At 41.9% G+C, this 23566-nt stretch overlaps 1 protein-coding gene across 3 annotated transcripts in view; it reads left to right on the top strand.

The window, feature by feature from the left end:
* Positions 1-23566, top strand: part of pacs2 (phosphofurin acidic cluster sorting protein 2) — a 70081-nt gene that overhangs the window by 36079 nt on the left and 10436 nt on the right. For 2 of the 3 annotated variants that reach the window (XM_026151355.1, XM_026151358.1), the window contains exons 2-18: positions 12124-12211; positions 12501-12590; positions 13392-13517; positions 15159-15321; positions 15612-15685; positions 15812-15892; positions 16656-16715; positions 16803-16957; positions 18335-18425; positions 18791-18850; positions 19102-19226; positions 19370-19502; positions 19970-20074; positions 20238-20344; positions 20436-20590; positions 22308-22418; positions 23275-23383. In XM_026151355.1, coding sequence (XP_026007140.1) covers positions 12124-12211; positions 12501-12590; positions 13392-13517; positions 15159-15321; positions 15612-15685; positions 15812-15892; positions 16656-16715; positions 16803-16957; positions 18335-18425; positions 18791-18850; positions 19102-19226; positions 19370-19502; positions 19970-20074; positions 20238-20344; positions 20436-20590; positions 22308-22418; positions 23275-23383 — 1833 coding nt within the window. The remainder of the gene's footprint in view (positions 1-12123; positions 12212-12500; positions 12591-13391; positions 13518-15158; positions 15322-15611; positions 15686-15811; positions 15893-16655; positions 16716-16802; positions 16958-18334; positions 18426-18790; positions 18851-19101; positions 19227-19369; positions 19503-19969; positions 20075-20237; positions 20345-20435; positions 20591-22307; positions 22419-23274; positions 23384-23566) is intronic. The other variant, XM_026151357.1, reaches the window with a different exon arrangement.

A 23566-nucleotide genomic window follows, 5' to 3' on the forward strand; every position in this document is an offset into this window, starting at 1 on the left:
AAAGGGAGAAGCGGCTCATGCACCTTTATGATCAATGGAAGATCCAGGCACGTAAGGCAAGAAATCAGCTAAAGCTAGACATTCCAGAAAGTGAAATCGCAGCTCTCATTGATATCTTAGAGAAATGCATGAATGATATTACGGACATTTATGTACAAATCAGAGATCACCTCACACCATCCAGTGAAACGAGACGTCGTGTTGATGCATGTGAGGCCGTAACAAAGGACATTATTAAAATTGCATATGAAAGAATATCAGGCATAGACGAAGACTATGATAGTGAAGCAGTCAAAGAACGCCTTCGTGAGCTCCTTAACAGAGACTATGCTCATTCCATATATGGATCCACAGTTTCACCTCCAAGTCAACACACTATAGACTCCATTGTCGCAGTAAAAAGAGCAGATGCTGCAGCAGAATTAGCAGCAAAGGAAGCAGAATATGAGTTGTTATTGGCGGAAGGAAAACAAAAGGAAAGGATCCAGCTCTTAGTAGAGCAACAGAAAAGGGATCTTGAAGCTCAAAAACATGAACTAGAAAGACTAAGGGCTGAAAAGGATATAAGAGCAGCACGAGCAAGATTGTCAATTTACAACCAAGATGTAATGCAGGAGGGCAGCTTGTGCTCTGCTAACAGCAAACTAAGGAACCAGGAACATATGCACCCACATCAAGCTGTGTCTCTGGCTCCAGTTCAGCATCTCATAAGATTTCCAGCTTCACCTCCACAGACAGATGTGTCCCACTTAGCTCAAGCAGTACAAGACAGCATAGCCATGAACAGACTTCCAATGCCAGAGCCACCTGTATTCACCGGCGACCCAATCCAGTTCATTGAATGGAAATCTTCATTCATATCCCTCATAGATAAAAGGAACATATGTTCAGCTGACAAACTGCATTACTTGAGAAGATATGTGGGAGGTCCTGCACGAAAGACACTTGATGGTATCTTTTACAGGGAGGATGATGAAGCGTATAAGGATGCATGGGATCGCCTTAATAGCAGGTACGGTCAACCATTCGTCTTGCAGAGAGCTTTCAGAGAAAAACTAGCTAGCTGGCCAAAGATCCACTCAAAGGATGCAGAACAACTCAGAGCATTCGCCGACTTCCTACATGCATGTCAGCAAGCCATGCCTCATATTAAAGGGCTGGACATTCTGAATGACTGTGAAGAGAATCAAAAGCTGGTCCAAAAGTTACCTGATTGGGCAGCTTCAAGGTGGAACCGCAAGGTGACCCAGTTTATGAAGGACAGACAGGAATTTCCAGCCTTTCAGGACTTTGTCAACTTCATGTCATTAGAAGCAGAGATTGCCTGTAACCCAGTAACTTCCCTCCATGCATTACGTTTATCAGACTTACCTACAGAGAAACATCATCTGAAAGAAAGGAAAAATAAATCTACTGTTCTCCATACACAGACACTTACAGAGAATGAGAAGAATGTACCATCCAAGACAAGCTTAAAGCCCCCTTGTACATTCTGTCATGATAACAAACACCGCCTACATAGTTGTCCAGAGTTTAAAGGAACGCCTCTGGAAGAGAAAAGAAAGTATGTAAGGGAAAACAAACTCTGCTATGGTTGTCTGAAACCAGGCCATAATGTTAAAGACTGCCGCCACAGACACTTATGTGATATCTGTAAGGGACGACACCCAACTTGCCTTCATGACGACAGATATTCCAACATGAATGCTGTGTTAGCCTCTAATCAGAATACAGACGAAGCAGTTACGACATTGTCTCTCAATACAGAGACTGAGCACACATCTACAACTACATCCATGATTTTGCCAGTCTGGGTTTCCTCTTCCAACAACCCAGGAATAGAAAGGCTTGTCTATGCTCTGCTTGACACCCAGAGTGACACTGTGTTTATTGATGAAGATGTTAGTCGTAGCTTGACAACCAAGACCTATCCTGTAAGGCTAAAGCTAACCACCATGATCGGAAAGGACACAGTAACACACAGTGAAAGAGTCTCAGGTCTCAGAGTGCGTGGCTATACCTCCACAAATCACATTGATCTCCCTCCTGCCTATACCAAAGACTGCATACCAGTGAATCGAAGGCACATTCCTACCAGTGAAACGGCGAGGCATTGGAATCATCTCAAAGCAATAGCAGATGATATTCCACCACATTTAGACTGTGAAGTTGGTCTTCTAATAGGTTATAACTGCTCACAGGCACTAGCACCAAGACAGGTCATCCTAGGAAGAGATAATGAACCTTATGCAGTCCGCACAGACCTAGGATGGAGCATCATAGGCTGCTCACCACCTCACCTTGAATCTCCTCCTGTCGCCAACATATGCCATAGAGTAACTGTCAAAGAGCTTCCTCCAGTGATGCCATCCGATGCCATTAAAGTACTTGAGTCTGACTTTAAGGACATCAGCAAGGACAGCAGAACAGTGTCTCAAGATGACGTCCTCTTCCTCAATATGCTAAAGGAAAGCATTTACATGAACGCCCATGGTCACTATGAGATGCCTCTCCCTTTTAAAGAGAGACCCTACCTTCCCAACAACAAGCAGTTAGCTATCATCCGGCTCAACCATCTCAAACGAAAGCTGCTGAACAACAAGAACTACAAGACTCACTACGTAACGTTTTTGAATGAGGTAATTAAAAACAATGATGCTGAAGAAGTTCTCTGTGAAGAGAAGGAAGGTGAAACATGGTATATTCCACACCACGGAGTTTATCATTCCAAAAAACCAGAGAAGCTCAGAGTGGTTTTTGATTGCTCGGCTAAGTACAAGGGAACTTGCCTAAATGATCATCTCCTGTCGGGCCCAGATTTGACAAATACTCTAACTGGTGTTCTTATCAGATTTCGACAGAACCATGTTGCTCTGATGTGCGACATCGAAAGGATGTTTCATCAGTTTCATGTGCGCGAAGCGGATAGAGACTACCTACGTTTCCTGTGGTGGAAGGATGGGAACTTCAGTGTGGAGCCACAGGAATTCCGTATGAAAGTTCACCTTTTCGGTGCTGCATCTTCACCGGGATGTGCCAACTATGGGTTGAAACATCTCGCTAAGGAGAACGAGAGCCTGTTTCCTCTGGGCTCCCAATTCATTATGAGGGACTTCTATGTGGATGATGGTGTCACAAGCATAGCAGATGTAGATGAGGCTATTCAGCTTGCAAAAGAAGCCCAAAGGCTCTGTGCTATGGGTGGTCTGCAACTACACAAATTTGTGTGTAACAATGCGAAGGTGCTTGAGAGTATAGCACCATCTGAGCGTGCCACTGAAGTAAAGGCTCTTGATCTTGCCTTTAGTGATTCATCGCTGGAAAGAGCCTTAGGAATCCACTGGCACATTGAGTCAGACAGTTTCAGGTTTCATGCCCGTTTGAAGGACCAACCAGAAACCAGGCGTGGTATACTATCCACTGTTGCCTCTCTTTATGACCCACTCGGGCTTATTGCTCCTTTCCTGCTAACTGGGAAAAGGGTTCTTCAAGAAATGTGTAGGCATGGTACAGGTTGGGATGACCCACTCATCAGTAAACTGCAACCAGTCTGGAGATCCTGGAAGAGTGATCTGGCAAATTTGGATAAAATCACCATACCCCGATGCTATGTACCAGCTGACTTTGGAAAGGTCACAAAGAGAGAGCTACATCACTTCTCTGATGCAAGCACGTATGGTTATGGCCAGTGCTCATGTGAATGACATGTGAATGGAAATGGAACTGTTCATTGTGCTCTGATTATGGCAAAGTCCAGAGTTGCTCCAATCAAAGCTGTGACCATCCCCAGGTTAGAACTGACTGCTGCTGTTGTATCAGTTGCAGCAAGCAATACTCTAAAGGAAGAACTGGGAATTTCAGGGATTGATGAATACTTCTGGACAGACTCCAAGGTTGTACTGGGGTACATTAACAACGAGTCACGTCGCTTCCACACATTTGTATCAAATAGGATTCAGAAAATACATCTCAGTACAACTCCTCAGCAGTGGCGATATGTTTCTACTGACAAGAATCCTGCAGACCTTGCTTCGAGAGGTTCTAGTGCAAGCAAGCTTCTGACATCGAACTGGTTTACTGGACCCAAGTTCTTATGGGAGAAAGAGGTATCACCAGAGGTAGAGGTAATCCCAGAAATCCCAGTTGGGGACCCTGAAGTTAAAAGGGTTCAAGCACTAAATTTGGAGTCTGCAGAACAAGTGACTCTTCCAGACCGCTTGTCAAAGTTTTCTTCATGGTGTAAGGTCAAACAAGCTGTTGCGCGACTTCTTCGCCGAACCAAGAGTGACAAGTCAACAAGTCACAGCACAGTTCAGGAGCGAGAGGATGCACAGCGCATCATTATAAGAGATTTACAGAAACGAGTGTATCGAGATGAGATCCAGCTACTTAGTAATGGCTTACAACTTTCACGGCAGAGTAAACTGTTTCGATTGGATGCCTTCCTTGACAAAGATGGAATCCTCAAGGTGGGAGGAAGACTGAAAAATGCATCTCTCCCTGCCTCTCAGAAACATCCAATGATCATTCCAAAGGACCACCACATAACGAGGATGATAATAGCTCATCATCATGAACAGGTTACACACCAAGGAAGGGGTATAACCCTCAACGAGATCAGATCAAATGGATACTGGATCCCAGGAATGAACAGAGCTGTTGCATCTTATGTGCATCAGTGTGTCAAATGCAGGAAACTCAGGGGATCAGTGGAAGAGCAACGAATGGCAGACCTGCCATCTGAGCGGGTGGATCCATCTCCACCTTTCACTTATTGCGGAATGGACTGTTTTGGGCCATTTTTTACAAAGCAAGGGCGTAAGGTGAATAAGCGTTATGGTCTGCTTTTCACATGCCTTTGTTGTAGAGCAATTCACATTGAAATGGTGAATGATATGTCAGCAGATGCTTTCATTAATGGCCTCCGATGTTTTGTCTCCATAAGAGGAGCAGTACGACAAATAAGATGTGACCAAGGAAGCAATTTTGTTGGAGGTAAGAATGAAATGTATAATGCGCTGAAACAGATGGATGTCAATCATCTGACTGCATTCTTGGCTGAGAGGCAGTGCGACTTCATTATGAATGCTCCCCATTCAAGCCATGTTGGAGGTGTCTGGGAGAGACAGATCAGAACAGTAAGAAATGTACTTCGGTCCACTCTTTCACTCTCACCTGGAAGATTAGATGATGCCTGTTTGAGGACATTGTTTTACGAAGCAATGTCTATTGTGAACAGCCGTCCACTCACTGTGGATAACCTGAATGATCCAAATGGTCCAGAACCGCTGACTCCTAATCACCTACTCACTGTGAAACCGACTGGAGCCTTACCGCCTCCTGGGACGTTCATCAGAGAAGACATGTATGCTCGTAAAAGATGGCGCCATATCCAGTATCTAGCAGAGCAATTCTGGAACCGCTGGAGAAGAGAGTATCTCTCTAATATTGCCACTAGACAACGTTGGCATATTTCTAGAAGGAATCTGAAAGTTGGTGACATAGTCATCGAAAGGATGGATGATCTGCCACGGAACGAGTGGAGATTAGCCAGAGTTGAAGAAACAGTCGCTGATAAAGATGGGCTTGTGAGGAAAGTTAAGATTCGTCTTGGAGACCAGAAAATGAAAAGGGAGGGTCAATGTTCTGGCAAGCCATCTATAGTTGAACGGCCCATTCAGAAACTGATCTTGCTTTAAGAGGCTGTCTAAGACAATGACTATATCCTTTATTGTATGAAGACTTGTGGACATTACCTGCAGGCTCATGCATGGATAATTCTTTGTTTTCGTTATGTAAAAGGCCTTGTGGTTCAGGTCATTTGTTTTTAAAAATCATTTGTGTTATGGTTCTCCCTTTTGTTAAAACACTCATGATTTGGTGGGAGTGTAAATGACCTTTAAATTTGGTAAACATTTTTTACGATTGTTTGAAAGGCACTTCGGTTTTATTTTGAAATCCATGCTTTTATTTTGAAACAGGAAACTGGCACAAAACCGTTAAAGGGCTGTTAGTAACGTTTCTTTTAGGATATGATAAATAGTGTGCCTTAAAGTGAAAAATATGTACATTTACTTTGCCAATTAGTACCTGGCTGACAGTGGCACAAGGTTTGTTAATGTTTTCTTTAACGGAATAAGTTACATGCAATCAAAATGTCGTTTAATAGAGTTTATGTTGTTAACCTTGACCTTGACCTTTATGTGTAGTTGTAAGTTAGTGAGGTGATATAATGAATTGAGTGATGTAAATTTGATGTATATGCTATATGTGAGCAGGAGAAATTTGTTTCCTTTGATGTTATGGTATTAATATTGCTGGTTTTGTTTTGCTCCTAGCTCTTACGGTGTCTTCACTGAATGTTTCAATAAAAACATTTCCAATAAAACCTCTGTGAAGCATCAGTATAAGAGACCATCATTCAGCCAGGGATGCTACAGTTTGACATTAAGAGTGCTGAATGAATGAGTGAGCAATTTAAGTGCTTTGGTCAGTGAGACTGGAGAAGAGATGCCAACTGCCTAAGTTAACAGACTTATCAAGATCACAGCCTTATCTTTAAATGACAGGAGAATCTGATGGATTATAAATTGAGGATTTCATTAAACTAATGTCTAAAGGACAGTTTTAGTTTTTATTCTTTTGATTGCAGCCCTGAGAGCAATAAAAGATAAATATCAAATAGACTACACTTTAATTCTGTGTGCAAATTGGGTATAAGATCAGCACCTGGAAATAGGTACTCTGTTTTAGGATGACATGTTAATGCTTAGAGGAGTGGGTGGTAAAATCCATCTGTACTATCCACACACAGAAGTCAGAAAGATCCTCCAGGATATTTAATAATTTTCAATTAAATGTTATAAAGTTCATAGATACGTATCAGCCAGAACCTTCTTCAAGGACAAGATTTACAACTATACAAACAGAGCAGTTATAGAGTACTGAGATAGATACTGCACATATCTTGAATAAGACATTGTCATGGCAACAATAGATGCAAACTGAGCAATGTAGCTAAAACGATGGTATTACACTAAGTGGTTTTAACATCTTTCCATCTGAAAATGTGATTTTCTGTCCACTATGCAGTATCAGGGTCTTTATCCTGTTATTTTGCTCCTTTATTCTTTTTTTAACAGGGTAGGTTCAGTGATCCAAATGAAAAAGTTCATGATTCATAATAGACACATTTCAGGACATTTCTTGTAGTGTGTGGTATCAATATGATTCTGTCCTGTTTCACCAGTGAATGGTGTTTATTTTCAGTGACACCAAAACAAATTCCTGTCGGAGTGTTGCTGTTGGCAGAAGAAGCAAATGTGATGGTGCTATCACAGCACCACACTGGGCCCGATGCTAATTCCCTCTGCCAGAGCATCTGTGCCGAGCTTGGCCACTGGATCGGGATTTGGCAGGCAACGCTCGAGGCAGCAGGCCGTGTGTTTCTTAAGGCCGGAGTCTCCCCTGGGGTGACAGAGAGGGGACAGAACAGGGAACAGGTTTCTTTGCTCCAGCGCCAGCAGCACGGCTGTGTGTGAGCACGAGTGTCGATGTGTGCACTCACTTGCGGGAGATGGCGAAGTGGTGGGAACGCCTTCGAGTTCAATGCAGAGTGAAAAAGGCAGCAGCTGCTGAGTGAAACGCCAGCACTGTGCATTGTTGTCATATATTGTTCTTTGGAACAGTGAAGCTGTTCAGGCTGAGTCGGATACTCCTCACGGCCTCACCAACTTTTACAGCCTTCAAGCAAACTAATGGAAGCTTCCTGGAGTTATGTTATTGGTAAAACCACTGTATTAATATTAATTATCAATTAACATTATTAAGTCCGGTGCAATTGTCGATTTTCTTTATGTCTTTACAACATATGACATTCAGAAATTATAAAAATGACGTCTATCGTTTTTCCTTGTTAGCATCAATGACCAGTAACTTTTCACTTGGAAGCTTCCCTCTGAAAGGGCAATTATCAGATCATGATTTACAATATGTTACAGTGCTTCACTGTTAAAGGCTTCCTGAGAGTCTGTGCACTGCACAGAAACAGAGCTATTAACCTTTTTAGTCCTGGCTTCATACTCAACTGAATGAAATTATGCACTTAACATTCAAGGCTGAGCTGACGACAGTTTCTCCTGCCCATACGTCACAGTGTTATAGCACAGAGCGGTAATGGGATTGCATAATGTAAAAATGGCCCAATTAACACTAAAGTGGACAAAGTGAATGGTAACGTTTACGTCTGCATTTAGATTTACTGCTTGACATCTTAAGTGCTGCATTTTTGTTGGCTTTGTAGTAATAGGTTTGCAGTTTCAGGCCTAAGAAGATGCCCGCTCCAGTCTTTCTTTTCTGTCTTTTTGTTTAGTTTTGTTCTGCGATGGGGGGAAAACATGGATGAGCAGAACATCAGACATATGTAGGCGGTACCACAGATGTCTCGTACCAGGCTACATGGAGTTTGCTCAGGCAGAGATGGGAATTATGCGAAAATAAATACAATACATTTTCTTAGGAACAACACAATGTTGTCATATAGTATCTAACGTATAGAGCAAAAGTCATTAACCACCCCTCATTTTTATCATTTCTTTGATTGAATCTCTGAAAACTATCAACGATAACAGCTTGACAGACAGAAAATATTATTATTTCAAAAGCACGGTGATTCCAAAAGAAGTATTAGTCAAAAGCTTGGCATATGTTTGTAGAGTGTGCAGGGTGACTTTAAATTTTTAATGAAACTGGACAAGTGGAGGAAAAAAGAAGTGGCAGACAAACAAAAAAACTATCTGCAGCAGGTGAACGGTATCTAAAAGTCATGTCCTTAAGAAACAGAAAATAAAAACCACAGGACTCAAAAGGGATGCTGTCAACAAGAAGCCATTCTTAAGGTAGGGAAAGGGGGGAACGGTCGATTAATGCCAAATTATAACAGAACAGTTTTTGCCTTATATACTGTATTTCCACATGTGTTAGCACATTTTAATACATATTGCACCTATTTCCCGTTTTTATCCCAAAATATAAAGAAATGGGGGTTGTCCAAGTATTTGCATAGTACTGTATATAGATGGGTATATTTGGTACACTTTTTTCAGATTCGATGCAATCCAATGCAACAGCTGTGCAATAGATTCTACATTTGCAAAGCTTATACATTTTCACTCCACTGCTTAGTGAAAGGGCCAAAAATGTGACCACTGTTACTCAGCGAAGAAAGTCAAACAAACGTCAGAGGGTTGTTTGACCAGTCGTGTGATATCAGTGGTTGACTTTAGTTCCATTAAGTAGATTTGACCCCAATGCTGCAAAATAGGACAAAAAAGCCAAATGTGCAGTCTGTGCAGCAGGTATCATTCAGCTGTCAGTGCCTACTCAAATCAACATCTAGACACCTATAGCATAGCTCAGACAGATGCTGTTGTTGGCTTGGGACCAATGGGAACAGGGTAGAATACAAAACAGGAGTACAAGAATGCTGCATATTGTCTGTGTGTGAGGCAGCTCGCACACAATGCGAGCCTTCATTTGGTTTGCTTCCATTGTGCCTGGGATTTCTTGGGTCCTGTCTCAGCTGAAGAACAGAAAAGTCTTCATTCAGCCTGCTAGGGCTTCTTCAGACCTGCCATTGTCGTGGCATCTCGTCTCTCTGTCGCAGTGTTTTCCTTTCCCTCGAGGATGATTGATACCTCTCCGCTGCAGAGACACGACTTTATAATTGTCGCTCAGCAGACTGTGCGGTTTGGAAGCTTCTGACTGATACCGGTGCTGCCTCACCTCTTCGTTTCCTGTTCTCAAAATAGGAAAGTCAGAGAGGATTGAGATTACTTACAAGGTCAATGAGGCTGTCTTGCTAAACGATACTGAATTTGGTTGATGGTTTAATAATGCAGCCGCCTTGGACTTTCACTCAGACATTTCTCTCTTCCGTGCCTCCCATGGCTGTTTTAACCAACAAAACTTGGTGAATAGCTACTTTTACTCCTGAATGCACCCGAATAATTTAGGAGTGATGTCATTCGAAGTAGCAGCACTGTGAACACACTGTTTAATTTTGCCGTAAAAAGGAGAGCCAGATGATAATTGGTTGACCTCCAGACTGAGCCTGCTCTGAATGATTTAGTCAAAGCAGCCAAAGTGCCTCGAAAGAATGGCTCCTTTAGGGGGAAAAAACACAGACACACACACACAAAACTTTTCTTCTTCTTACGTTTTCTGAGGAAGTGCCTGAAAAAAGTCGTGACAGGCTTGTTAAAGCAGCCCCCCCCTCCTCAACACACACCACCCTAACAATGCTACCCCGCCACTGTTCTCCTTCACTGTTGCTCTTCTGCTCTACTGGTTGATGACGACTAAGAGGATTTAGCTCAGCCTGCTGCAAAACCCTTGGTTCCCTTCAAGTTAGACTAAGAAGTGTAGGAAAATGTTCGTGTGAACTTCACTTTCAGTTAGATGGGATTTTCTTTTGTCGTTATTCTGAACGGAGATCACTTTTAGGTGCTCACGGGCCACTTCTGGTCACATGTTTGATTGCAACCTCGAAATTAATTAAAAAGCCAAAGTTCCTAAATGTGTATATTTGGTTGACACTTGGATCAAATAGAAGAGTAAGGGGCTCATAATACCCGCTATCCGGCTTACATCAAAATAATATCACATTAGCTGTTATAAGCCGCCGTGTCTGCCGGTCGTGCACGTCTCGATTTCAGACAAATTTTACACATCAGCACTGGAAGTGAAAACCCAAAGCAAAGACATACTTTTGCAACACCTCCCTCTGCATAATCTGTGAATCCCCGAGTTTCTGTACTGATATGTCATTAAATCTGTGGTAAAAATCAACACGATCATACACTTGTGTCTTATGTACACTGTATATAATGGCAGCTAATCCCCCACTCTAGAAAGCGACAGCTCTAAGAAGACTTATCAATATTTGCAGGAGTGCCTATTATGCAGGAGATGTCCATTAAAGTCAAAGTTAAAGAGTTCTAAAAGAAAAATGTCAACAGAAGTTTAAATGAAAGTCTTTCTGGCAACATGGCCTAAAGGCAGTTTTTTTTTTCTTCTTCTCTTCTACTAAATGTGTCAATGCTACAACCCACAAACGTTTCTACAGAGTCTCAGGAGGTAGAGTGGGTCGGTGGCTCGATCACGCCGGCAGCATCTTTGGGCAAAATACAGAGGATCCTTTCTGTTTCGAAAATGGGAAATTTTTGAAACGTGTTCAAACAAACATGGAAAAACAGTGTGACATTATTTTTCTGTGTTCATAAACCTATTAGTTTTGGCACGATCCCCAACACCACTGGGTCCAATGTAGCCCCAAACAATGACAGAGCTTCGACCAGACATTCACGGTCTCTCCTGACCTCCTCCACACACATATTGATAACAATTAATAGGTCAGGAGAGTTAAAATTTGGATTCAAAAGACCTGTTTCCATCATTGGAGTCCACTTCTTGTGTAATCTGGCATACGTCAGCCATAAAAATAGCTACTTGAAAGCCACTGAGACAATTTCTGATGAGGCTTTATTGAACACTAGCTGGATCAACTGAAGGGCGGGATGAATCTTGCACGTCTTGTGTTAAGTCTTTACTGGATTTTTTCCTATTCCTTTAATGACATGAATATTAGATACTGTTCATTTGCTGGAGATAGCTCTTTGGGAATCATCTTAGTGCAAAAATCTTATTTTTATGCCTGTCAAACTGTGTTATGTGTTGCATTTTTTTTAATAGTTAGGTGCAGTTTTTATGCTTGAATGAGTCACAGGTTATACGACTGATCTGAAAATAAGATAAAAAGCAGCCGGTGTTCAAAGAAAAACTTTGATAGACCATCAGAAAGCCTGGGGAACTATAAATTACAAGAAAATCTGACTCCATGGATGGAAACCTGAAGAAGTAAAGGGTGGCTCGAGACCTTTGCGCAGTTCTGTACGTGTTCTGTGCAATTGTTGGCCGTCATCTCTTTTCCTGAGCGTGTTTAGTAAACTCACCATCTGGGTTGTTGTGAATGACTCATGTGTTTGTGCTTATTAAAAACACCCCAGCAGTACTAAACTAAACATGTTTTCCTGCCTTCATCTCTTTCTGCGTGTCTGTGTTTAGATTGTGCAGTCTGACCCTGAAGAAGCTGGTCGTCATGAGGGAACTTGATAAAGAGCTGATTTCTGTGGTCATAGCAGTAAAAATCCAGGTACGCTCTACATACAGTTATAAACACAACACAACAGAATGTGGTTTGTGTGTCCTGGTTGAGGTAGTCATGTTGATTGATCTCATTTTGGTCATTTAAAGAAATGTTTTGTTTTAAATGGTAGTACGCATCATTTTAGGTCCTTCATATGCACACTCTATAAAGTGTTGCAAAGTAAGTAGCAGCTTTCAGAGAGAGTGCATACTTTCAGCATATAGTGCTCATTAAATGAAACACCAAAGGGTTAGTATTTTTTAAATTATTTAAATATTCATGTGTGTTTTTGCAGGGCTCCAAACGGATTTTAAGGTCCCATGAGATTGTGCTGCCACCCAGTGGGTCTGTGGAGACTGATCTGGCTCTCACCTTCTCGCTGCAGGTAAAGGAGAAAAAAAAAAATCATCACCTTAAAAAAAACAACAATGAGAAAACTCAAACATATGTTCCCAAATAAACCATATGGGAACAGGTCTTAACTCTGCATTTGTTCTTCTTCTCCGAGGTAACATCTGACATTGTTAACTATGCGTGGGATGAGGTTTATTGCCATAGTTGCCATGGTAACACAGTTCCATTATAGATCATTTTGAGTATTGTAAGAAATGAAGAAATGTATTTTCCGCAGTGCTGAAAGCATGTATTAGTCTTTGAGCGTGCACAGATATTAAGCCTGGCAACAACAAAATCTGCATCAATTTGTGCACGCACACGCGTTCACTACAAGCTGGAGGCTGAGGCAAACTTTAATGGCGTGTCTCTGGACTATTTTCAGTCAGCTCGGTTTCAAAAACAAACCCACAGGGTGATGAAGAGGCAGATTAGGCGACTTTTAATTGAGGATGTTTGAATTGCTCGTAATGCTGTAATTAGCATTTGTCATTTTAAGTGAACAGTTCATCAGTTTATGATTATGTGCAGCTGACTCGAAGGAAAACTACAGCACCTCTCTAATGGAGGAACTGTCCCGCAGTGCTCCAGTTTGCCTCGCTGATGGTTTCGAACACCAGTGCTGGCTTTTTCTATGTATTTGTTTTTGTTTTTTTGTCTTTTTATGGACTTTGAGTGAAATATAGAATATCAACAGACCTTTGCTCAAATCTATACTCCAAGCTGTGGGTCCAAGTATGAATGAGTAACTTACACTTTTTCCTCCTTGTTTTCCTGTTTCTCTCACACTCAGTACCCACACTTCTTAAAGCGGGAAGGAAACAAGCTGCAGATCATGCTCCAGCGGCGGAAAAGATACAAGAACCGAACCATTTTAGGCTACAAGACTCTCGCGATTGGATCTATCGATATGTCAGAGGTACAGTCTTGCCCTGCATATATGCTCATGTTCTTCGCCTCAAGTGTTAACAGTGGGTTCAGGAGCTCTGCTGCACTTGTGTTCTGAAGACTCTTTAATAGCAGAAAAGTGCCGGTCATTTTTCTACCATCGTCCCAAAACACTTAAAACACTTAAAAATAAGTAATAATTGAAAGCCTTAAATTATCCTTAACATGTCCCTCTGTGTGGATACAGTTCTTTTTTTTCCCCGTTTCAACCCAGATTATGATTTTTATTAAATAAATACACATTTTATTGTTGTTCAAATTAGAGGCTTATAAGTTCTAATAAAAGTATCTTCTGAATTAGGGCTCATAACCCAAAGAGATGTTGGGCAGCTTTTTGTGCTCATCCAAAAACCAAGTGACTGATTATGAGCCCTTGGCACAGACTTGTAAAAGATCCTGTCCTATATAGACTCTCAAACTTAAAGAAACACACAGCGACCTCAAATCTCAAACCACAAGTCAAGCTGTTGGTGTTGTTGTTGCGTTGGTTGTCTGTGGTCATTCTCTTTGCAGTGGTTTGGCTTTTACTTTAATAAATTTTGTGTCTTTGTTGTTTGCAAGTCATTTTGTGCATTGTGTTGTTGTTTGTAGGCATTTTTTAGTTTCTTTTTGTGTTTATGGTGAGAATTTATAGTCAGTTTTGGATTTCTTAGCAGTTTTTTTTAAATAATTTTGAGTTTCTTTGCTGCTGCTTTGAATTATGCTGAGGCTGAGTACAGTAATATATCATATCTTTGTCATGCCTTGTACCTCGTTGTGGTAGTGAACAGCTGCTTCACAGACTCTGTACTGAATGTTGTCCAGCAGGCCTGTTTTTTTCCCCCCATCTTTTCAAAATCCAAATAAAAAGAAGGTAACTTCTCTTTGAAAATTTTCTGTAACCACCATGAAGAAAATTGACAGTTTAATAGCAATAACACAGGTTTAATGCATTTATTCTCTTATACTTTTAGTAGATGAATCTTTTATGTTTTAGGTGCAGTTCCATGATCTTTGCATAAGATATTAAGCATTTGTAAAATCATCAAACATATGTACAGCGGCATCAGAAAGACGCTAAAAATGGAGGAAAAAATAGAAACAGGCTTTTTGTGTTTTAAGAAAACCTTGAAGACACAAATGAATGGCTTGATTTCACTGCACATGATGCTGATCCACCAAGCAGTTCCCATTTGGCTGACAAAGCTCAGCGGAGCTTATTAAGGTCACATCTCGGCAGCTGAGAGAAGGATAAAAAAAGCATTAATGCAGCTGAGATTGGGGGGGGGAAAGAAGAAGCACAGAGCTGTACTGACTCGAAAGAAAGAAACAGTCCCTACAGTTTCAGCTAAAGGATTTAAATCTGTGAACAAAACCTACCACATAGGATACAGTGTAAGCTGCTGCAAGGGGATGTATGCAGTCTCGTGAGACTGTTGGAACAGAAAGGATCGGTCTGATTTTCAGCAGTATTGTCCTTAAGTGACCTGGGTTTGTTCTCTGCTTAGGTGCTGTGGAAGAAGGCATTTGACCTTCAGCTGTTTGTGTGAAGCCTCTTAGGTAGTGTAGTACCTGCAGGAGGTGACTGAACTGGGCATTTCCTCTCTCGCTCATGATGTTTGGCCTCTCGCAGGTGATGCAGCACCCGACAGAGGGAGGCCAGGTTCTGCCTCTCTGCAGCAACCAGAAAGACATGCTTGGAAAAGTGGCAGAGATCTGGATCTTTTCCCTGTCCAGTCAGCCAATAGACCATGAGGAGGCAGCCCTGCAGGGGGGACAGAAGATCAAATGCTCTGGTATGCTTTGCTTCTCATTACCCCTGATGCTCTGAGGCAAAAACAGCGTGACGCCATCACAATCACCTAATATGCTTGATGAGTTAAACAGAGTGGCGTTTCACAGGGTTTAGAGTGTTTTTTTCCCCCACTTCTCTTTCTCTAATCACCATGAAAGCAATAAAATCCAGGTAGCATGCAACATCATGCATATATTTAGAAACTGGCTGGTTGTCAAATTTTAAAGGGGTCATCGAAAAATGTATGAAGCATCTTCTACACTCAGTCTTTAATCTGCCTGCTGTCTCCAGATAACTACTCAGAAGAAGAGTACGAGAGCTTCTCCTCAGAGCAGGAGGCCAGCGATGACGCCGTGCAGCCACAGGTGATTTTATTTATTTGTTTATTTTTAAAGGCTTTTGCAGTTTGGGGGGATAACATGTTTTACATTATTCAGGTCAGTCTGTATTCTCTCTGTATTGGTTTAAACATGTGTCCTTCATGTTTTCAGGATCTCGAGGATGACGAGTATGACGTGAGAAAACCAAAGAAGCAAAGGAGGTCGATTGTAAGGACTCCCTCCATCACCAGAGTAAGAGATGTGAAACAGCAACTGCAGATCTACTCTGAACATCCTGCCTGCAGGGAAACAAAGCTTTCTCTGTGACAGTGGATGTGTGGTTAATTCTCCATCCAACCACAGCGTGACAACTTAAATTTTAAGAGTTTGGCCTGATGAAGAAAGCCGTGTTAATTAGAGAGCTTTAGATTAATTTTGTCGCCATTTTCACCTTTCTGCACTCTAACAGCTTAACCAAGGTTAATTGGCTTCTCTTGTAAAGATAATTTAGTTTCTTTCTTTATCTTGGCACGTGTCCTGAACCGCAAAAAAATTATTCCAGATTCTGTTGAAGCTCTGTTGCTGCACTGGGCCTGGGAGTCCAGTTGACTCGTGGGTTTTACTTTTCATTTGTTTATACCTGAGGTAAAACTACTACATAGTGCAAGAAGGTTCTGGATGCAGAAAACTGCTATAAAAAAAGCGCCACACCTATAATTAGCTGCTTTTCAACAAACCTAAACAGCAGATGATGGATGTTATAAGGCTCAGCAAGCCAGAGCAGCAGATGAAAGCCTCAGAAAGCAGATGGAGGATGATGTTGCTTGATTATTGATTTACATGAGCACACACTGCAAAATCGATACCCGGCCAACACTGCAAATGTATCTACTGCTGGTAAAATTACTAAGTTGGGCTCAGCAGTGGCTGCAGCTGTTTTTTGCACTGGCCGAAGTAATTCAGAACTAGGTCACAATCTGACTTGCGGTTCTGCGTTTGTTCTCCTGTGTTTTAGCAGCAGAACTTTAAGCAGCGTGTGGTGGCTCTTCTGAAGAGGTTCAGAGTTTCAGATGAGGTGAGTGTCACTGTCTTGCGTTGGTCTGGTCGTCTGACTGTGGAGCTGCAGAGCCATCGGATATGTGATGTTTTTGTATTTGTGAAGGTGTTGGACTCGGAGCAAGATCCTGCAGAGCCACCTCCCGATGTGGAGGAGGAGGATGTGGACCTGGACAGCGTGGAGTTTGAGAACCCCAGCGACAGCGGCCCAGACATGGATGATGACGACAGCGTCCTCAGCACGCCGAAACCTAAACTCAAGTGAGTGACACACTTATCCATGGTGTTCATGGATTTCCTGCTGGTTAGACTACATGGACTGTATATAGCTTCTGTATGTAGCTTCTGGTCTTTCTAATCGCCAGCAGGGGGCAGTCCTCTTGTTGCAGACATATCTTTTATTGTATATAAATCTGTAAGAAAAGCACCTTTTGCTCACTTTAATCTGTGACCTCAATTGAGTTTATGTTCTCCTTTGTACGGTGGCCCTGAGAGGCCAAAAGGACTGCAACTTAAGAAAACTCCAGCAATAAGAAAAATGCTGCAAAAGCACACAAAACACAACGCAAATGGGAAAAACGACAACGGAAATAGGAAAAAACAGATTTCCAAAAGCACAAGGGAAGTGTTTCTGGGGAGACAATAACCCGACGGACCGGTTGCAGGAACCAAAATATGCTAATAATTGCGCTGGGAGACACTTAAAAGAAGTGGAGGATCTATTGGTTTTGTGAGGAAAGAAAAGATGAGAGGTAAGTTAGTGTTAGCCTAACTATTAGCCTAAAAATCCGTCATCAGTATTATATGAATCGTGATAAAACACACCTACTATGGTTTGGGTTCCTGCAACTGGTCCGTCGGGTTATTGTCTCCCCAGAAACACTTCCCTGGAGTTTTCTTAAGTTGCAGTCTGTTTGGCCTCTCAGAGCCACCGTACCTTTACAAGTTTCAGCTCTTTGTTAATACAGCACAATGTTTATTTTGTAAATAGTTTTCCCGTTTACAAGATATTCCCTCAAATATTCCTTAAAATAGACAACAAAGGAGGGGCGCGCTTTAGGATGTGGCCTCTTTGTGACTGACAAGGTGTGAATCTGCGATTTACTTGGTGTATCAGTCAAATCTGGCTTCTCTGTGTAAGTCAGCAAACCAGTTCACAGCAGCTGCGTCTATTTTACCTGCTCTAATGTAACGTTGGCAGAAATTCTTTTTAATTTGTTACAGTTGGTCCATATTTTTCCAAAAATATTCTGAATAGTGAAAATGTTTAAAAACGATTTATAAAACGGTCCAAAAGACTCATGTGTTTATGTGTGGGAAACAGGTGCAGAGTTTATTGGGACATGTGCAAACTTACTTGGAAATATAATATGCAAGTCAAAACAGAGTTTGCACAACTCAAACGTTCAGATTTGGATTCCTCACTCCATAAGACTGATTTTCAGTCCAGTTCTTGTGTAATTTGGCATAGATCAGCCGTTTCGCCCTGTTTCTCTTTCTTAGGAATGGATGCTTGACAGACTGAACTCATTTCTGGCCGTGTACTTACCCCCTCACTCAGAGGAGACTGCCAAGTCAATAAACCTCAGCAGGTATATTTACATGATGTGAAACAAATGTATTTTTCTTCTGTTTCAGGCCATATTTCGAGGGTCTCTCCCTCTCGAGCTCTCAGACTGAGATTGGCAGCATCCACAGCACTCGGAGCCACAGGGAGCCTCCCAGCCCGGTGAGACCCCCGACAGACGAGCACATTGTGAAACACCAAATGGCCTCCAGTAGTTTCTGCTTATCTTCCACATTAATTGATTTCAAATCTCCTCCTTCACTTAAACAAATGAGTTAAGTAACATGTGAGTGAACAGCTGGAGGCAGGTGAGCTGCTCTGATGGCTTCTCCGGCTCAGGTTTTTCCTTCAGCCTTCAGGTTTATCCCTCTGGTTGCCTGTTTGCGAAACTGTAGGGCTTCAGTTGAACTAACAATTCATGATGATATGTCGAGTCAGACAATGCTTTACTTTCTCTGAAATTAAAGTTTCCCAGAGTCCATCAAATCCAGGTGATGTTTATTATTCTTCCCACAACCTCACTCCAGGTTGACCCAGATAAAACCAAGTGCACCGGGGATGACGGCGTGTCTGATAACATCCCTTTTGTGAGTGTGAATCTAAGCTTTTTCAGATTGATGCACTGACTCAATATTGTATTTTTATTATATGTAAGAAAGGCTAAAGAAGATCTCCTGTGTTCTCTGTAAGACTGTCAATAAAACCTGTAATCCAAAGACGATCCTTAAGGCATTTAAGATGTGAAAAAGTGTTGAAGAGCAAGAATGCAGAAACACATCTGCCAGCTCTTAGCTCATAAACACTGTTCCAGTTTTTCTCTGCTTCTGTTTCCCCTCAGGAGCAGCCAGAGGCGGTGACCCCAACCACAGAGCTGGAGATGGACAACATGGACACGTTTTTAGAGAGACTCCCACCGAGTGGCAAAATGACCAAAACAGAGTCTCTTATCATTTCATCCAACAGGTAAATATACATAATTTAATGATAACACACTTATTTCAAGCCTGTAAAGGCAACGCTGTAAATGCGCACGCATGATTCTTCATGTCTGAATGCAAAGAATTGTTTAACTTGTCTCTCTCTTCCTTTGCTTTTTTTGCTTTTAGGCAGGAACCAAAGTTGGCAGGGAGGCGAGGCAGGAGCACATCGCTGAAGGAGCGCCAACCCAGCAGGCCCCAGAATGAGAGGGCCAACAGCCTGGACAATGAGCGGTCTCTGGATACCAGATGCCACCTACAGGTAGGAGGGTAGAAGTGCAGGGGAAACCAAAAACAAACCAAAAACTATGAGTTTTCTTGTATTCACAGGCGTGGGAAAGATTTTCTGAATATTAAAGATTTTGGCATTTAGCCTTTATTTGACAGCGGGGAAAAATAGACAAGAAAGGAGGGAAAACGTGTCGAGGGAAGACACATAACAAAGGGTAGCAGGGTGAACTCAAAACCAGGCCGCCTAATTTCAGCCAGAAAGCATAAGCCAGTGCACAGGAATGTTAAAACAGTTAATATGAAGATAATTCTCAATTCAGGCAAGAGAGTCACTGTTTTGGCAGCATATATGTATAGGACAGAGGTGCTTATTGTAATGACCGTCCGTGTGTTAATGTATTCATAGACATGTCTAATAGATTGTGCCGGAAAAGAAAAGTATGAGATCTTACATTAACATGAACCTAACATTAAGGTTTACCTATTTTACTTCCCTAGATTCCCAGAAAGACAGTGTATGACCAACTTAACCACATCCTGGTATCTGATAACCACCTCCCTGATAGTATCATCCTCATCAACACGTCTGACTGGCAGGGCCAGGTAAGCAGCAGGCCTTTTCAAAGATAAAGGTCTTACTTACTTGTATACAATTTTCATTTAGGTCATTTAATTAATTAAATTTTCTTTGACCAGTAGTTTTTAAGTGTTTAAAGATTTACAGAGCATTAATTATTGGTTTATAATGGAGTCCCTCCTCTCTCAGTATCTTTCAGACATGCTGCAAAACCACCATCTGCCAGTGGTCTGCACCTGCACCACGGCTGACATCCAAGCTGCGTTCAACACCATCGTCTCCCGCATACAGAGATTGTAAGTCTGCCTCCCATGCTTTATGAAAGCACGCACTCTCTGGATTAATGTTGCAGTAATGCAGAGCTGCGCTGCTCGTTTTTCTCCCTAGCTGCAACTGTAACTCCCAGACGCCTGTTCCTATAAAGATAGCGGTGGCCGGAGCGCAGCACTACCTCAGTGCAGTTCTGAGGCTTTTTGTGGACCACCTGTCCCACAAAACTCCTGACTGGCTCGGCTACATGAGGTTCCTCATCATCCCTCTAGGTTTGTGACGGCGTAGCTCTCGTCTCTTCTGTTGTTAGGTGCACCAGTGAGGTCATGTTTTTGTTTAGTGGGATTAGGCAAAAGCTACTTTGATGATTTTCTTTAAAGTTGGTACAGAGGTCGAGCACGGACAAACGGAGGCCCATTAAACTTCAGGTGGCGCTTACAGCAGAAGCAAATGGTTAGCATGGGTGGAGGACTGGGGGCTAGAGGTGGAGCTAGACTGTTAAGCAAGATTATCCATGTAACCATCACGTACGCTATATGGACAGAAGCGTTGGGCCACCTACACATTACACCGACAGGAACTGCGAGGCTATACTGTGAAGCTCCCGGCACACAGTTTTTGTGCTGATGTTAATGCCAGAGCTGCTTTAGAGCTCTGCAGTTAGAGATTCAGCAGAGCTTGGGCGACGTTTACACACTCTACACCTCAGCACTCTGCAGTTGAGCTGAGCTGCTGTGGTTCCTAAATGCTTCCACTTTTCTTCAAGAGGAGGCGCAGCTTCCCTCGAAGGGCTATACTAAAACGTTGATGTTTTATGTTTTTATAACAACATGCTGACCTATGTGCTAGAAGCATTACATACTAAAATGATGTAATTTATTATCTTCATATCCATATGATTGGAGCAGAATCGGCTGAAATCTTTGCCTTCTATAAGCTGTAAACACTTTTTAAAGATATATTCATTTGTGACTGCAAACTGAAACTACTGCTACTTACTTGGAAAAAATTACTTTATATGATTTCTCACATAAGTTATTTTATTGGGTTTTGCTTTCCAGACCCATTTTCTGTCAGTCAGTCAGAATCAGCTGTGAAGCTGCTAAACAGGAAGTCATACAAGGCTCCTTTCTCAGTTCTCAGTTTGTGCCTTCTCGATTCCTTTCCTCACATCTTAGTCCCTTCAACCAGGGAAGAAAGAAGGAGAGAGGAGCTGAGGCGACACACATTTATCAAAATCCTTAGACATCCTTGCTTCAAAGTCTGCTGTATCCCTGATATAACTGTGTTTGTGACTTTTTTATTTTTAAGGCTACTTCTAATAAAAATCAAATAGTTGACCAATTTATAAATAACTCAAACACTTTATGAATAGACATAAATTATTCTGCTCCTTCCCTGGTTTATATATCCCAGCTGTGTGCAACTCTGTTATACGCTGCAAAAATACTTCTGCAGAGGATGTAAGTGTGCATCCTCAATTATATCTCCTCAGGCAAGCCTCCTCTGTCCTCCGACCTCTGACCTCCAGATAGATGTTGGGATCCAGTAACATCTCTTAGCATGGCATACAGAGGCACAGGCAGGAGGACTGAGGACAGAGGAGACAAGGAGGCACAAATGACAGAAATGAGAAAGCGACGTGCACTCAGGGCCTCACTGTAAGGAAGCAAAAGCAACTTTGTGGGATTTGACCACTAAAGCTAAAAACTTTCATGAGCCGTCTGGATATTTCAAATTTTCTGTTTGTTTTTTTTTCATATTCGCACATTTGTGAAAAGCAGACCAGCAGCTTTTTCAGAGCTCTTGTGCTCTACTAATTTTTCAATATTTAAAAGTGCTGTATTTGTGTAAATTGCAGTGCTGCTTGTTAATATTAGTTTTAACCTTGTTGTAGTGGAAACGCGGTGGTGATATTGATGTCAAACTGCAGCAGCTCTGCACTGTTTTTTTTAAATCATGACTCTCTCTCTTTTCCATTGGCTTTAGGTGCACATCCAGTCTCCAAGTATCTCGGCACTATTGACTATCGATACAACAGTTTGTTCCAAGATGCTGCCTGGAGGGACCTGTTTCACAAATCAGAGGCTCCAGTTGTTGGTGGGCTGTCACGCTTTTCTTTGAACAACATAACACTCATTTGTTCAAAGTTTAAAGAGCTCTTAAAGAGCCACTGAAATTATTTTAACCAGAAACATAATTATGATGTTACATGCTCACTAGCCACTTTATTAGGTACACCTATTTGCTTGTTAACACAAATATCTAATAAGGCATTGACCTGCTGAAGCTCAAAATTTAAACTCAAAATGAGGGAGAAAGGGGATTTAAGGGACTTTGAATGTGTCATGGTCGATGATGCCATCTACTTCCCATGCAACCATCTCTAGGGTTTTACAGAGAATGGTCAGGGAAAAGAAAAAACAACATTCAGTGAGTGGCAGATTTTCTTTGAGCTGCCTGGACAGTAACACTGAAGAGCATCTCTAAATGCACAACACGCCAGACACTGAAGAAGAGCACACCAGATGCTTCTCCTGTCAACTCAGAACATTAAACCGAGGCTACAGTTTGCACCAAAGTTGGACAACAGACGAATGCTGCGTGTCTGGTGGTCTCAATTTAAGCTCCTACGTTCGCTCAGATCATCTCAAAGGAGTTTATTGAACATGACAGAAAGTTTTCTATAGTCAAATGGCTTCCACAGTCACTGGATCATAGTCCAGTGAAGCACCTGTGAGATGTGGGGGAACTGGACTTTCTCATCAGGGGTGTGTAGCCCACATATCAAAATCTCCAGCACCTTGTCGAATCTATAACAAGTATTATGGTAATTCTGAAGGCAACAGTTGACCCATACCGGTACCAGTAAAGTATACCTAATAAAATGGCTGGTGAATGAATACTGTATGTTGCTGACTCTGTAATCAGGTACTAATCACCGTCTCCTTTACAGTCCAGGAGAACCCAGATGTAGTTTCCAGGGTAACACAGTATATGGTGGGAGCTAACGGAGCTCACCAGCTCCCTATCGCAGAGGCCATGCTCACCTACAAGCAGAAGAGGTACGTGCTTTTTTTCTCAGGATTTCACCCTCATTTAATGACAAAATAAAGTTACAATCTAGTTGTTATCAGAGATGCATGGAAGCCTTTGTTTTAGGCGTTACAGTCAAAAAATCGGAGTCTATGTTTGCTCTAACATATGCTTCTAATGCAGAGCTTTCAGTATTTTTAAACGGGGTTTCA

This window comes from Astatotilapia calliptera, chromosome 19 (genome assembly GCF_900246225.1).
Source record: "Astatotilapia calliptera chromosome 19, fAstCal1.2, whole genome shotgun sequence".
Classification (NCBI taxonomy): domain Eukaryota; kingdom Metazoa; phylum Chordata; class Actinopteri; order Cichliformes; family Cichlidae; genus Astatotilapia; species Astatotilapia calliptera.